Below are 16,790 nucleotides of genomic sequence, written 5' to 3'. Positions count from 1 at the left end.
ACTCATTTCACTCCACATCACCCTCCTGTGACCATAGCTGGACTGGCCATCGGGCATACCGGGCATTTGCCCGGTGGGCCGGTGGCGATTTTTTGTTTTTATGGGTCGATGGTTTTTTGTTTTTTTTTTAGGGTATATATAATGAAAGGTATTGGATTGGCCAATTGGTCATGATCGACTCTGGGCTGGACCAATTACAGCCGAGGAGGCCGGATGCACCCTCCCCCTTGTTTAGCAATCACGTGATTTTCGCACATTGCATGCTGGGAACTCGTGGCAAAACAATCCAAGTACCGCATCAAATGCAAGCATTTGCAGCACCGCAAAAAGTTCATTCTCCGGTTCCAATACCTTCTTGTTTTTTATTTGCCGCACAACAAAGGAATGTACAAAACAAAAGGAGAAGAATGGAAGAATGCCGGTCCGTACAAAGACAGACTCGACGAAAAGACAAAGAAAAGATACAAGGAAAAAATCAAACCAGTGAAAGGGTCAGACCCTTACGAGCACACAGAGTGGACAAAAGACGTTAGCGTGCTGCCCAACTTTCACCACGCTCAGATTTATAATTATACGGTTCTTGGAGTGAGTGCATACACTCATGAAGTTTAGTAACTTCAGGTCACTGCAATAAGCCCAGGTACAGTTTACTGACAGATGGGTGCAGGACCTTGAAATGCACCGTGTAGAACGAAAGACCATCGTACGAACAAAGGTAAGTTTACCAGTCTCACAAATCGTCGTCATAAATACACATTCGTTAACCGTTTATTAGCATAACCTTTGAGCTCAACGGTAATTAATTAGTAGTGGAAATAATTTCTGGTAGCATTACAGAAATGTAGCAGTGACAACAATATTGTATGCTGTAATCGTAATGGGCAATTAGTGATGCAAAAAACCTGTTTTATCCTGTGAATAAACGTATATGTTTTTGTCAGTGTACCATAATAACACAAGCGAAACACAATATTGTGTCAGGACAATTTACTATTTATGCACAATCAAGGCTGGACTGGGACAAAAAATCGGCCCGGGCATTTTGACTAGAGACCGGCCCACCAGGATAAAGATTGACAATGTGATGTCATTCAGGTGTAAAACCGCAAAGGATTCTGGGAACTTGTGGCAAGAGGTACTAGCGCACGCAGGCTTTCAATTGAACTCAGTTACACAGCGATAAAAATAAACCCAAAAAATGGCAAGAAGCTGTTGTATTATTAACTTCAATAGCCGGTCACATGACAGCCACGGGAAGCCGACGGGTAAAGAGATCGTTTTTTTTTTTAATCGGATTACGTCGTTGAAGAGAAATTTTTTAAGCCATGTTTCCGAAGTAAGAGCCGACGGATGGTCTGGATATACCAAATATAACGTCTTAGAACACTTCAGCTCACAGGTTAGTCTGCTCCAAGCATTCCCACAAAGGTCAGAGTTTTGTAGTAGTTAATACGTCATTTTTCTTAACATAATTGGTGATATAGGTTACAAGCAAGTCTGGCGCTGAACAGAAATTGTCGCGCTATGCTCCTTTGTTTATTGTGCATAAATAGTGAATTGTCCTGACACAATATTGTGTTTCGCTTCTGTTATAACCATGGTACATTGACAAAAACATATACTTTTATTCACAGGATAAAACAGTTGTTTTGTATCACTAATTGCCCAGTACGATTACAGCATACAATATTATTGTCACTGCTACATTTCTGTAATGAACCAGAAATTATTTCCACTACTAATTAATTACCGTTGAGCTCAAAGGTTATGCTAATAAACGGTTAACGAATGTGTATTTATGACGACGATTTGTGAGACTGGTAAACTTACCTTTGTTCGTACGATGGTCTTTCGTTCTACACGGTGCATTTCAAGGTCCTGTACCCATCCGTCGGTAAACTGTACCTGGGCTTGTTGCAGTGACCTGAAGTTACTAAACTTCATGAGTGTATGCACTCACTCCAAGAACCGTATAATTATAAATCTGAGCGTGGTGAAAGTTGGGCAGCACGCTGACGTCTTTTGTCCACTCTGTGTGCTCGTAAGGGTCTGACCCTTTCACTGGTTTGATTTTTTCCTCGTATCTTTTCTTTGTCTTTTCGTCGAGTCTGTCTTTGTACGGACCGGCATTCTTCCATTCTTCTCCTTTTGTTTTGTACATTCCTTTGTTGTGCGGCAAAGAAAAAACAAGAAGGTATTGGAACCGGAGAATGAACGTTTTGCGGTGCTGCAAATGGTTGCATTTGATGCGGTACTTGGATTGTTTTGCCACGAGTTCCCGGCATGCAATGTGCGAAAATCACGTGATTGCTAAACAAGGGGGAGGGTGCATCCGGCCTCCTCGGCTGTAATTGGTCCAGCCCAGAGTCGATCATGACCAATTGGCCAATCCAACACCTTTCATTATATATACCCTAAAAAAAAAAAAAAAAAACATCGACCCATAAAAACAAAAAATCGCCAGCGGCCCACCGGGCAAATGCCCGGTATGCCTGATGGCCAGTCCAGCTATGTCGTGGAGGCTGCTGTGCACATACAAAAGTCAATTCTTCCGCTGTGAAGCCGACAATTCAGTGTGTGCAAACACGAAACGACACCACAGCACATTTAACGTCAGTGCCTGGAAAAATATGCTGCTCTTGGTCAGTGCCATCTGCATGGAAAATATAGCTTCCGCCAGCTGAGTGAAAACTCTTCATAAGAGGGATAAATAATTTCAGGGCAGCAAGAAGGTCTTTTCTTCTAATCCACTGGCTGGTGTCTTTCTGACGCTTGCATATTCTCACTGAGCCTGTGCCGGTTATCTGTGTAGTCCAGCTTCCTCCCACGGTTCAAAGACATCAGCATTAGGGTTAACTGGTAATTGGCTGTAGGTGTGAAAGAACAATTGTATAGGTCGTGCTCCAGCCCCATTACAGCTCAGATTGACTCTTGTCCAACCGTGACCCTGAACTGGATAAATGGAAGGAAATGAATGGATGCATGGGATTATTTAGAAGAAATGGCTGTAGTCTTTAGGTCTGCATTCTTTCTAATGGGCTGCAGAGGGCAACTGTCAGGTTACAAAAGGAGGTTCACTTGATATTTATGGGAAAATGACCTCTTACACTCAGTCTCTACATTTAAATTTTCTTAAATATATTTTAAAGAGGTGACCTTTTTTTTTTACTAACAGTGAGTTGCTCTTTTAAGTAGCCACTGTTCCTTGATTTCCCAGTCAGATCCAAGCTTCAACTTTGACAACCACTTTCAAAACAGTAAGATGACAATCGTCAAAATACTCAACTCAGCTAATGTGGTGGCACTGCAGGAGCAAAAACAGACTTTGTGCCAATCTCCTTTTTTCTTTTCTGTTTATTTAAAAAAAAAAAAAAAAAAAAAAAAAACCCAAAAAGTCTTCAGTCATATAGATTTGGTTTTACATCTTTACATTTGGACAGGTGTAACAGCTATTCACTAACTGTGGCATATAGTCTCATTTTATTCCAGTACTACCTGTGGTGCATTGATATCCCTGTGTTGTTGTTTTTGGATTATCAAAACTAATGTGAATTCAATCCCATGTGAAGTGTTTCATTGTATTGTGACAGAGGGGTTAGGGTTACAGTTGGGGGCTCAAGTGTGGTGTGTAGTCTGAAGGTATTTCTATAATGCATAACTATGACATCACAACAATGTGACTGGTCACTTGTAACGTTGAACCTGGCCCAATGGGAATTTTGATGATCAGGAACGACACCAACATGGTGAGATCTCCTCATGCAACTGCAAATAAGCTAGTTTGAACAACTATGACTGACTTGGCATGAATCACCCCAGTCATGCAGTCGTCTGCATATTCATATTGTTGGCTTCCATTGAAAGTTTTGCATCAACAAATAAAACAAAGATTTCTTTTTTCTTCCCGTCCTGTTCGGTACTTCAGACAATTATTCTGATTGCTAAAGGCCAAGAAAGAAGGCCAACAGATGCAAATCTAAGAATAAGTGTGCCATGTAAAACACCACACGCTTTACACTAAAGTTTTGCTTGCTTATGTTTTCTCCTCTTAGAACTGGCCACAATGAGGCAATATAAAGTGAGATCATAGATTTATATTTGATTTTAATAAATCTTGACAAGACAAAATAACTCAACTCAACTTAACTGTTAAAAAATGTGCATACATGTTCTTTTAAACTGTCCATTTTTCTTTTCTCAATTAAGAATCAGTCACCTTTAACCCTTCCACTGCCAGTTAGGGCCTTGTGGTGACAGAATCTGGGAAACGTCTGAAGTACTCCAGAGCAGCAAGCCTCTCGTCTGACTCTAGGAGGTTTGACTGTCCCATGGTGTTTGGGACAGAGAGCTTCACCTCTGGCCGACACTACTGGGAAGTCCAAGTGGCCCTGACAAATGGCTGGGATGTGGGTGTTGCCAAGGAAAGTGTAAACAGATCAGGAAGGTTTTTTTTTCTTTTTCTTTTTTTTCTTTTTCTTTTTCTTTTTTTCTTTTTTTTTCTTTTTTGAAAAGAGAAAATGGATTCTTTGCCACAGGAAAAAGGTTTTTGGACTATAAAGTTCACGCCACACCCTCCACAGTTCTCTACCTTTTCCCTAGGCCAAGGTTAATAGGAGTGTACCTGGACTATGAAGAAGGCAGAGTCTCCTTTTTTGACGTGAATGAGAACTTGCATATTTACTCTTTCACAGGAGAGTCTTTAATTCTAATTCACTTCCTTCAACAATCTAAATGAATAATAAGATCAAAGTTTAGAACTCAGATGAGTGCTGCACAATCTGAACATCAAAAAACACTTGGAAATGCACAATTTAAGATTAATAATTGTTTTGTTTTTTTTAAATAAACATGGTGATAGATACTGACACAGATACGTAACATGTATAATTAATTTTTGAACAAAGTGTTACAGTAGTATACTACATCAGAACAAACCTGGTTTTGATTGGGAAAACACCGGTCTGATCAACAGTTTGACTGGAAATATATTTGTTCTTGATCCTATAAACTCATTGACTGCCACATATATTTTCATGCGAGTGTAAATACGCTATTCACTGCTGTCTTGAACTGCCATATATACATATTTTGGTTTTTCGTTTCCACATTGCTGTTTGTTGTGTCGGTGACAAAATGCTGGTGATGGTAATGTTTGGTGGTGTTGGGTTTTGGCGTTTTTGTTTTTTCTTGTCTCTACATTAAAGTTATCAGACTTTGTTTCATGACCAGTGTTTCATTATAAACATTCAGCTCAATTTTTGTGTGATTTTCCAAATGGAAGTTTATTTAGCACTGCAAATGTTTTGAGCTAACAAAAAAATTTCTTCCAAACAGCCAGCCTTACTTCAGAGTAATTTTGACCATTAGTTGTCAAAAGAGCTTTAACGTGTTTATTTGGACACTGGCTGCTTTTCACTTGTGTTCAGTTCAGTCTTTATACCTGACTAGTTTCACAGGAGTGTGTTGTGTTGGTATGTGTTTTTTTTTTTCTCTTGTCAAACCACTTAACAATAATTCAACCAGAAACGTAACTTAAAGAAGGAACTAGTCTTGTCTCTACACCTAACATCTTAGCGAAGATCTCATTTTAAATAGTATCTTTGGGCACTTTGACTCACAAAAATATTTGAATAAAATTGTTGATGGTAACAATTTCATGAACTGCATATATTTGCCCTCAGATAAGCATAGAGCAGAAAGCCGGGAGGGGCGTGAGGTTCTGGGGGTGCTCCGTCTCTGGGCTGGGGCCCTGGCTGGGCCTGGGTCCTGGTTGGTGTGTTGCCGGGGTTGTGGGCGGGTGGGTGTATGGGGGCACAGCCCTGGCGCAAGGTGCCGCCAGCTCATTGAGCCACCTAGGGGGGCTCTTCAACTGGTGGGGGAGGCTGTTACATCTTGCAGGAGGTCTCCTCTCTTCAGGAACTCACTCTGCAGGAGGGGGAGATATAGGAGAGGTGGAAGAAGATCTCAGCCTGGGCGTCTATTGTCTTGTGTAGTCTGGAAGATGAGTGGATGACAGGGTGGGTGCAGTTTTCTCTTTGGTGGGGTCGGGTGGACTGTCCTGGGCTCTGTGTGGACAGGCGGCGCTGCTGAACTGGGCCCCGGTCCGGATGGGCCTGGGCCCCCTTTCCCTGGCGGGTTGCGGAGTATGGGGGTGCCTACTGGGGTCAGCGGGGGAGCTGACCTCAGTAGCTCCCCCGCTAAAATAAACCTTAGACTCAAATGTTAGAACAAGCTTTTCCCCGCAGCACCCTGTGTAATAAATACTCACAAAGAAAACGGCGGCTGTTACAACTTTATGTCTAAAAATGTATCGTTTCATGCATCGGCTAAAACACTCGACTCCAGCTACATGACGCGCAGCTGGAAACACTTCACGCAAGTCGAGCTGCCCGAGATTCACAGAATTTACAGAAAATGTTACATTTTTGTGATTTATATCATTATCGGGGCGATAGATAGAAATGTTGGTTATATCACAAAGCCCTACACTCTCATTACACATACATATAGGATCTTGGGGTGGGCACGCTACACGGTATCCAAAAGACCATCAGGGCGTACACCTCACCCCTGGCGTCGTTGCCCACCTCTCAATTTTAAATACACGTAGATATTGAGGGCTAGCAGGAGGGACTATGCGCTTACCTGCTGCTCTCTGGCAGGTAGCTCCATGCCCTCCTGGGTTTTAAATGCACCTTAGAACACACATGTATCAACACTACATATGAGCGGGCGGAGGGAGGTTTGGCGTTTTCACACACCCCCGTTCTCTGCGGCCTGTTGGAGCGGGGGGCAAGGAGGAGGAGTTGGCCGTCCGATTGGGGTCTGGAATGTGGGGCCTCCCTGCTGCTGTGGAGTCGGGGCGGTCTGCTTCTCAGGGAAAAGGGTCTGAGTGCAGTTTCCCCCACCAGGGGCAAGGGTACCTGGACCCGGTTCGTAGAGTACGCTTGGGGAGTGTGATCGTGTGTACAGCGTCTCTTTATGTCTGTCTCCACGTTGGTTGAGTGTGGAGTAAGTGCATATGAGAGCATGAGGGTGGGAATGTATGTTTGTGTCTGTGTGTGCCTGTATGTCTGTGTCTATATGTCAGGTTGGGTATCAGACGCCACCTCTCTGGGCACATCTCAGGCCCTCCAAGGTTTGGAGGCCTATCTCCCCCCACCACCACTTCACCTGCCAGTGGCGGACTCCCTCAGACATCGGTGCGTTGGTGGTTCTTTGTGTCCGGAGATGGGGGTCCAGGTACACACCGGCTCACTCCTGGTGGCTGCTTGTCGGGGCCTGGAGCCTGGGGCTCGCTCGGGCCACTTCGGGGGTGGGGTGCCCTCGGCCTCTTGGCCTGGGGCTCGGTCACTCTGGCACAGCTGGCTGCCGGCGGAGCTCCCGGGCACGTCACTGCAACCCCCCCTGGCTTCTGCTCCGCGGCTGCTGAGTGAGCCCTGTTACGAGTTCAAAATTGGGGATGGAGACAAGAGAAAAAACCACAATAACAACACTGGTCCGGCCGGGTTAAGTCAAACGATGATTTTAATAGTCACACGCGTGGGAGATGGACACTGTATGCAGACAGCCTCAGATCTCAAAATGGTGGAGCATTAATCAAACTCTTATAGCCTCTGGTTCTCCCACCTTATCATAAAAGCCTAAACATTCACATGCTTTTCTCTCACACGGCGCCTAAGCTACGACCTTGGCTCCCTGTTTATCTGCTCCTGCTGAGATGGGGCAGAAAACTCCAGTATGCTCTGTTCTCTTCTAATCAGACAAATAAGGCGATGACTTTCTGCAAATAGTATTTCTTATAACATCATAAAACAATATCATTCATCCACAATAAATCAGCAGTCTAATGTAATGCAAATCAGTTTAACTAATGCAATAGTTATCAGCTTCTTCTAATTCAGGAGAATAATGCAAACTAAAACTACATAATAATTCACAATCTTTAATTAGGGGTATAACATGGCATAAAATAATATTATAATTTAACACTCCCCCTGATGAGCTCGTTAGAATAATGAGCTCACCAACACCCTATAATCCATTGTGGCCGGGTTCATTTCTTCTCACTCCTGAGGTCCTTTGTCCCCCTGATGGGCGAACCATACGTGAGATGACCTCTGTGTTTGCGCAGTTCAGGTGCAAGACAAACTATTATTACAACAATATCAGGTACATATGACACTCCCCAGTTCTCCCACAGCTTTATTTGGTGCTACCTTATACCCTTCAGACGTACTCAGACTAGAACCTCTGTCCAAGGAGCTTTTAGCCTTTATTTTATTGCTGCAGCTACCAGTGTCGTCCAGTTGGGTGATCCTCTGCTCTTCTTTCTTCAACCTCAGGGGTTAGACAACCCTTCAGTCGTGGCACAGATCAGGGGATTATTCTGCCCCGATTTCAAACAACGATCTGTGTATCCTCGGGTCCTGTGTGTCCTCCAGAAAAAGATCAGGAACGCGTCCCCCTTTTGCCCAAGAGCCTCTCGAACCTCGTTGGTCTGGTGTTCCTGGATTTCCGCCAACCCCTTCATGGTTATTGCTGTGTTTATGGGATCCATCCTTTTGGAGTGACTAGCTGGAGTCCAAACGCCATGACACTTGGACCCAGTTGGTGTCTCGGCAGTCACTGTGTCTATCTCTGCTGCGAAGGATCCTCGTATCTCTGTGACCTCGTCTGGTGTCTGTTCCTTTCTCTGTAAGAGACAGAAAACCAAAACACCTCTCTTCCTAACCCTAATAATCTAATGTTGTTATCTACTGACCTTCTAGTGATTCAGAATTGGCTTAGAATATTCAGAATGTCCCAGGGACTTATTCTAATCATATCCTATGTGTGTGTAAGCGTGTTTGCATTATGCCCTCTGCACTCAAGGCATTTTCCTACACTTTATCAGTCCGGACCATCACGCCGAATGAAGCTTATGACCTTCAAAAGGCCGAGTGCCAACTCATTATAAGTACATTTGCAAGGTGTGTCTGAAAATTACTAAAACCACTCATATTAAGAAGAGACATCAAAAACAAATTAGCCATTTTTAATCCTCACATTTGCCCCCCAAGAAATCATGTGTTTGCTTCCGCCTACTGTCCCTTATGGAGACACAATTTTGCAGCTACAAGGTCTCCCAGGTTGTTAAGTTGATCTGCGTGTAATGCTCTGACTCAAGTATATAATCTTAAAAGAATGTCATTTAATCAACTACCACTACTTAAAACTTAACTTAAAGATATAATTGAATAAAAGATCACAAAGAATACCATGATATCAGTGTTATGTAAGCGCGTGCGGCCTTCTATGCTCGAAGTCACTCCACACCATAGATCAGCCAAACATCGCATTGACTGTAGCTTTTAACCCTTATTAACTTGAGCACAACTCTATAATGAGCAACAAACTGCAATATGTATAAAAATGATCATGGTTACACCTGCAATAGAAGATCATATGATTATCCTGACACCTGTGAATATACGATTAAGAATAGAAGATTAACCTGCGATTATAACAATCACTGGAACACAAATGTTAGGACAATGTCAAAAGCTTCAATAAATGTTTAATGCAATGCTTATTATATGATTCTGGTGCAATAATAATGCTGATGCTAAAATAACAGTAAAACACCCCCTTTTATCCCGTTTAACTTGACATCTAAATGTTTATCTGGGACTCTCCTCAGGGACAGTGGCGCGGCTGCCCCTCTGTTGGTCTTCCTTGGTCTCTTGTGTTCTGGGGGCCTCTGGATGTCTGGAGTCTTGATCTCCTCCATACCTGCTTCATGCCCTGGAGGACGGGGCTGTGGCCCCCCCACACCCTCTAGCAGATCATTACATGAAGGAACCTTTTAAAAACAAGCGCGTCCATGCTCACAGGTGTACACACGGGTGCTCACGCACACAAACTACACCCTTTTTGGCTCCTACCTCAAAGCACACTGTGCGCTGTCGATCTTACGTGCTGCACAATAATGTTTAATATTTAGTATTTACTGTTATATTCCCATAGATCATCGTGATGTTCTTTATTATGTTGCTCTTTTTTTCTTCTGCTTGTTTTCTTTTTTCTTTCTCAACAGGTGATCCAGGTGATTGATATATGCATTTTTTGTCTGCTTATTATGTTTTGTTTTTTTTGTTTTTTGCCCTTTATCACCGTCCCTCTTCCCCACTGTTTTTCTTTCCCTCTTTTTTCTCCCCTTTCTTTTTCCCAGTCAAGTCTGTCCCATAATTAGCAAGTGAAAATAAAATAAAATAAACAATAAAAGATGAATGAAATAGACCATTACAGCAAGGCTGGGATGGTGTATTTGGTAAAGTAAATCCGTTGGGCACCTTTAGACAATAATTCTGATGGCAAAAGAGCCAAACGGGACAGGCAAAAAAAAAAAAAAAAGTATACAGCAGAAAAATAAGTAGTTAAATTAAATTAAGATCATTATCATTAAATCAAGATTAGGGGTGTAAGGACTAGATGTTACAGTCCCTGATAATGCATTGCTTTAGATGGAGAGACTCTTGAGGGATGGCTGTTATGAGGAAAGGCAGCCTCACTTTTGCACATTTAAACTCCTCAACCAGGCTAGGGATAGGCAATGACAGTATCCCGTCGCTGTAGAGTCCAACGCTGCTGAGGCACTTGGGAAGTCAGAGCCACTTCTTAACGTAGGAGCTCACTAGCCTCTCTAGTCAATTGGCATGATTGAGTGAGACCTCGTAGATTGTCAATGGCCACAGTAGTCTGGGTAATAACCCAAACTGGAAGCACCAGAGCTTAAGTTTCTCTGGGAGTGCAGTGTTGTTAATCCACTTGAGGTCATCAGCCAGGTTCTCCCTTAATTGTTCTAGTTGCCACGTATCGTTGAGGTCTGCATTATATTACCGTCACAGGCTCTTTATGGGCTTCTCTAAGACTGTTGGAATTGGTTCTTCACTGATATAGAATTGCTCGGCTGTCGGTTTTCCTTTTATGATGGAGATGCTGCGAGATTTACTCGGCTTAAACTCCATCCTTGCCCATTCTATGTTTTCCTGGAGCTTCTGTAGCAATCGCCTAGCACATAGTTTAGTTGTTGTAATTATGGTCATGTCATCCATGTAGACCCTAATAGGAGGAAGACGGACACTCCTGAGTCTCTCACCTCCCACTACCCACCGGGATGCCCACATGACCAACTCCATTGCCATGATAAATGCCAGAGGGGAAATCGTGCAGCTTGCCATTACACCAATTTCCAGGTGCTGCCAAGCTGTGGTGATGCTCTCAGCTGTCACACAAAACTGTAGATCCTGAAAGTAGGTCTTGACCAGTCCTGTGATGTGGTTTGGTACGCTGAAATAGTTGAAGGCCATCCACAAGATCTCGTGCGGAACTGACCCAAAGGCATTGGCAAGTTCTAAAAACACCACATGAGGGTCTTTCTTGGCAGTTTGAATTTGGTGCCAGACGATGCTGGCATGCTTTAGATATCTTGAGAAGGCCCGGATGTTGGCCTTCTGCACTGATGTGTCAATATAGTTGTTTCTTTGCAGGAAAGCAGATAGCCTTTGGGCCACGGCGCTGAAGAAGATGTTTCCTTCTACGTTCAGCAGACTGATCTGGCAAAACTGGCTAATGGATGAGTTCTTCTCCTTAGGGATAAATACCCATTGATATTGACTCGTTTAATAATAGTCGGCATATGATAAATAACTGTAATTGTACTTTTTGCATTATTATGAAGTTATGATTGCACACTACCTCCAACTCTTTGATATGAAGTATGATTTGTTTGCCAAAAAAGAGAAAAAATTCAATAAAGTTGAAGTTGAATGCTTTTAAAAATTTGAATTGACCTAAAACAATATTTAGGTTTAATCTGCAAAAATAGCAGCCAGATGGATTCCAATCCACCACAGTCAGTCCACCAGAGTAGTATTGAGCTTCTCATATGGGTTTTGGCAAAATATAAAATGTATAACACAAATGAGACATTCATTTTAAATGCATCATGTTAAAAAAAAAGAAGAGATTGTGGTTTGTTTTAATCTGAATTCATGATTGCATGCTGCTATTTACAGTGACTGATCTTGCGAACATGCTTTGGGAGAAATGTTTACACCAATAAATGTTTGGTTTTTTTTCAGATATGCCCACATGATGCTATTTTCCTGCTACAGCATTAAGTTTCATTTCAGCCAAATGATGTAGTTTGACCACGCCCACTGAAGTGACTGGAGCTTCAAGGTTCACTCATATTACTTCCCGTGTGAGAGACGAGTGGTGAATTGTTTGCAGCAGGTTTTATATCTGCATGCAAACGTGGAGTTTAGTCTGTTGGAATTACCGAGTTACTAGAAATAAGGTGAGTCAAGTTAAAATGAAATTGAGCTGTTTTTCTTTTGTTTTTGCTTCTACTGTAAATGCATAACTGTAAGTATGTGATCCAAAATTAAAACAAGCAAATAGATTGATATGATTATGACTCATTGGGTGTGTCAGGGCTCTCACTGGGAACAGCCAAAACACACACTTAGTGCCAAATCTATTTCTATCTATTTAGCTATTTTTTCCCTTTATATCATATTTCATATGATATAAAAAGCCTGAAAGAACAGAAATGTAAAGCATATCAATGATATTTTCATCTACAGAGATCATGTCAGCTTTTGGTTTCCTCGCTTCGTTGCCAGAGGATCATTTCGTCTGTACGATCTGCCTGAACGTCTTCAGTGACCCGGTCACTACACCTTGCGGTCACAACTTTTGCAGGACCTGCCTCACTCAGCACTGGGACAGAAGTGAGTTATGCCACTGTCCAACGTGCAGTAAAAGATTCTATGTGAGGCCCGAGTTCTCCACAAACACCGTCATCGCAGAGATTTCAGGCCAAATCAAGAAGAGGAAGGTGGAGACGCTTGAAGACATGGATGCACCGGGGAAAGTGGCGTGCGACGTGTGCACTGATTTAAAGTTCAAAGCCTTGAAGTCTTGCCTGGTGTGTCAGACGTCGTACTGCGAAGCCCATCTGGAGCCTCACCAGAGAGTTCCCTCTTTAATGAGACACAAGCTGATCGAGCCAGTGGAGAATCTGGAGGAGAGGATGTGCAGGAGGCACGAGAGGATAATGGAGTTTTTCTGCAGAGATGATCAGGTGTGCATCTGTCTGCTGTGCAGTGAGACAGACCACAAAGACCATGAGACAGTACCTGTTGAAGAAGAAGGGGCTCAGCAGAGAGTAAGACGATGCTGAATTTTATTTTGTTACATTTTTGTTAAAATGAGAACGCGGATCCTTGAAAATGACCACTTCACCCAATTTAATTGCTTAAAATTGTACATTTCAGGAAAATATTGAGTCTCAAAAAGCAAAGATCAAACTGATGATTGAGGAGAGGATGGAAAAGATAAAGGAATTTAATGAGGGCTCCGAACTGCGGAAGGTGAGTATTGAGGCAAATTTCCAAATGTAAAATTTGTCACATTAAGCTTTACAGTGTTCAGTGCACACCTACATGTTTACCAGTGGAGCCCTTTTCTTTCTCCTGCAGGTAAAAGCAGACCAAGAGATTGAGGAGAACAATACACTATTCAGTAATCTGATAAACCAAGTAGAAGAGATGCAGGCTAAACTACGATCAAACATTCAAATCAAGCTCAGAAAGTCACAAGAGAAAGACGAAGCGGTAATTCAGGAGTTGCACGACGAAATCGCAGAACTGCAGAGAAAACACTCAGAGCTGGACGAACTTTCACAAAATGAGGACCACCTGTGGCTCTTACAGGTAAGTTGTACAGACTATGACCTATAAGCATCTTATAATAAAATATATCTCTTTTAAAGCCAGGTGCAACAAATTTCTCCATCTTTTATCCATCGCTTTGTATCTTTTCCTCACTCACCCCTGCCCCAATCCAAAAAAAGATCCAACTGAAAATAGCTGCTACTCACTATCATGTCCTTATGAATCATTTCAGACTTTGAAGGCTCTGAGCAATATTTCCGCCTCCAAGGATTGGTCCAAGATCAAGGTTTACTCAGACTTGTGTGTGCAGACGGCAAGGAGAGCCATGGCTCATCTTGTGCACACTTTCAAAACTGAACTGAAAACTCTCACAAAAGCAGGTAAATATCTGCAGCGTTTGTTTTATGTGTGCAGATTTCTCTAGTTTGGATACTTCTGTTTGTACACGTTAACGTAGCATATTAAAATGATGATCACGGCATTTGACTGATTGTCGTGGAGGCTGCTGTGCACATACAAAAGTCAATTCTTCTGCTGTGAAGCCGACAATTCAGTGTGTGCAAACACGAAACGACACCACAGCACATTTAACGTCAGTGCCTGGAAAAATATGCTGCTCTTGGTCAGTGCCATCTGCATGGACAATATAGCTTCCGCCAGCTGAGTGAAAACTCTTCATAAGAGGGATAAATAATTTCAGGGCAGCAAGAAGGTCTTGTCTTCTAATCCACTGGCTGGTGTCTTTCTGTGTGACGCCTGCATATTCTCACTGTGCCTGTGCCGGTTTACTCTGTGTAGTCCAGCTTCCTCCCACAGCATTAGGGTTAACTGGTAATTGGCTGTAGGTGTGAATGAACAATTGTATAGGTCGTGCTCCAGCCCCATTACAGCTCAGATTGACTCTAGTGAGCCTGAACTGGATAAATGGCAGGAAATGAATAGATGCGTGGGATTATTTAGAAGAAATGACATGAAACTAAACAGCCAAAGCAGAAGTTCCTTTTTTTTTTTAAATGGCCAGCAGAGGGCGAATTTGTCTGGTTACAAAAAGTTCACTTGACATTTATGGAAACATGACCTCGTACAAGATGAATGACCTTTGTAAAGCTTTTCCTAAAGACTTTTATAGTCTTAGTCTCTACATTTACATTTTATTAAATACATAAATTTTAAAGAGGTGACCTTTTTGACTGACAGGAAGTTACTCTTTAAGCATTCACTGTCCGTTGACTTCTCAGTTCGATCCAACCTTCAACTGTGACAACCTCTTTCAAAACAGCAAGACGGCAATGGTCAAAACGCTCAACTCAGCAAATGTGATGAAATTGCCAGATTACATTTACATAGTTATGAGTACTCCACATCTTTATGTTTAGGCAAGTGAAACAGCTATTCGCTAACTGTGGGATAAATAAAGAAGAGTTTATCTCATTTAATCCCAGTATTACCTGTGTTGCATCTGATATCTCTGTGTTGGTTTTGTTCTTGGATCATTAAAACTAATGTTGGTCCAGATTCAATGCTCCAAGTGACCAATCACATTGCTGGGATATCACAGTAAGGTTAGGGTGACAGGGGTTACGGTTAGGGTTAGAGTCTGGTGTTTAGTGTGATGGTGTTTCTACAATGCAAAACTCTTTAGTTTTAATCCAGGAACAACACTAACACGGCGATATCTGCTCATGCTACCGCACGTAGTTGTAGTTGTTATCCTGCGTTCACACTAGCATGTCATTGATTTGTCACAAGTTACACCACCCATAGAATTGTCTGTATATTCATATTCTTGGCTGCCATTGAAGAAGAGTTTTCTTTTAATTTGTTGATGCAAATCTCACAGTACAAGTATGTGATTTGAAACACCACACGTGTTTTACACTTAAGGTTTGCCTCACTGTGATGTTTTTTCCTCTCAGAACTGACCAGGATGAGGCAATATAAAGGTGAGTTCATAGATTTATATTTAGTTTACTTTCCAAGATATAAAAGCTCAACATAACTATTAATATATATATGTAACTGACCATATGTCTTTTTTCCTTTAAGAATCAGTCGCCTTTAACCCTTCCACTGCCGGCGAGGGCCTTGTGGTGACTGAATCTGGGAAACGTCTGAAGTACTTCAGAGCAGCAAGCCCCTCGTCTGATGAGTTTGGGAGGTTTGACTGTCCCATGGTGTTTGGGACGAAGGGCTTCACCTCTGGCCGACACTACTGGGAAGTCCGAGTGGGCCTGAGAAACAACTGGGATGTGGGTGTTGCCAAGGAAAGTGTAAACAGATCAGGAAGGGTTTTTTTGAAAAGAGAAAATGGATTCTTTGCCATAGGAAAAAGGTTTTTGGACTATAAAGTTCACTCAGCACCCTCCACAGTTCTCTACCTTTTCCCTAGGCCAAGGTTAATAGGAGTGTACCTGGACTATGAAGAAGGCAGAGTCTCATTTTTTGACGTGAACGAGAACTTGCATATTTACTCTTTCACAGGAGAGTCTTTCACAGATAAACTATTTCCATACTTTTATCTACTAGGTGGATCAAAGAAATCTGAGCCTTTGCTTATCAAGGATTGACTTAATTCTAATTCACTTCCTTCAACAATCAAAATGATAAATGAATAATAAGATCAAAGTTTAGAACTCAGAGTGCTGCGCAATCTGAACATCAATAAAACGTATTCGGAAATGACCAATTTAAGGTTAATAATTAACACCGACTGTTGTTCCCCTGTTGCGTTGTTTTACATTGTGATAAACTATGACACAGATAAAAATACCACGCACAAATTGTTCAGAATTCCAGACTATGAACCATGCAAATGATGTTTTAAATATGCGCTTGTAGAGTGCGTGCACAGTATATAACAAACTAATCAGTATTATGTAGTGTTAGTTCCATCCTCTGTCTGTTTCAGAGCTTTCATTTAAGGAAACTTGAAAGACTTGAATCAATTTTTTGTTATTACGCATCCTGTTTATTTAGCTTTACTCGAGTGGGGTCAAAATCTTTGACGTAGGATCTCCGGAGTACAGCACCATGTATGGTAGTCACCACAGCTGCTTCTGTAAAAAC

General features: G+C 42.2%; 1 protein-coding gene across 1 annotated transcript; it reads left to right on the top strand.

Moving 5' to 3' along the window:
* The first annotated feature begins 12,251 nt into the window (after positions 1-12,251).
* LOC147333366 (E3 ubiquitin-protein ligase TRIM39-like) lies at positions 12,252-16,299 on the top strand. Its single transcript, XM_086266705.1, has 7 exons — positions 12,252-12,343; positions 12,633-13,216; positions 13,326-13,421; positions 13,530-13,763; positions 13,957-14,104; positions 15,641-15,667; positions 15,771-16,299. Exons 2-7 carry the CDS (start codon positions 12,638-12,640, stop codon positions 16,289-16,291), a joined length of 1,605 nt encoding a protein of 534 aa, XP_086122831.1. The 5' UTR covers positions 12,252-12,343; positions 12,633-12,637; the 3' UTR covers positions 16,292-16,299.
* Positions 16,300-16,790: the final 491 nt, after the last annotated feature.

This window comes from Aulonocara sp. 'chitande type north' Nkhata Bay, linkage group LG3, assembly GCF_057382095.1.
Source record: "Aulonocara sp. 'chitande type north' Nkhata Bay isolate Kocher_YH1m ecotype deep benthic linkage group LG3, A_spYH_male_GT1.1, whole genome shotgun sequence".
Lineage (NCBI taxonomy): Eukaryota > Metazoa > Chordata > Actinopteri > Cichliformes > Cichlidae > Aulonocara > Aulonocara sp. 'chitande type north' Nkhata Bay.
The sequence above is the reverse complement of the archived record's forward strand: the minus strand, read 5'-3'. Positions and strand labels throughout refer to the sequence as shown.

Excerpts from the sequence above, each read along its gene's own strand:
- LOC147333366 (XM_086266705.1), top strand. The coding sequence starts at position 12,638 with ATGTCAGCTTTTGGTTTCCTCGCTTCGTTGCCAGAGGATCATTTCGTC. Across the intron at positions 14,105-15,640 it reads GAAAACTCTCACAAAAGCAG|AACTGACCAGGATGAGGCAA; the intron begins GTAAATATCTGC and ends TTTTCCTCTCAG. Across the intron at positions 15,668-15,770 it reads CAGGATGAGGCAATATAAAG|AATCAGTCGCCTTTAACCCT; the intron begins GTGAGTTCATAG and ends TTTTCCTTTAAG.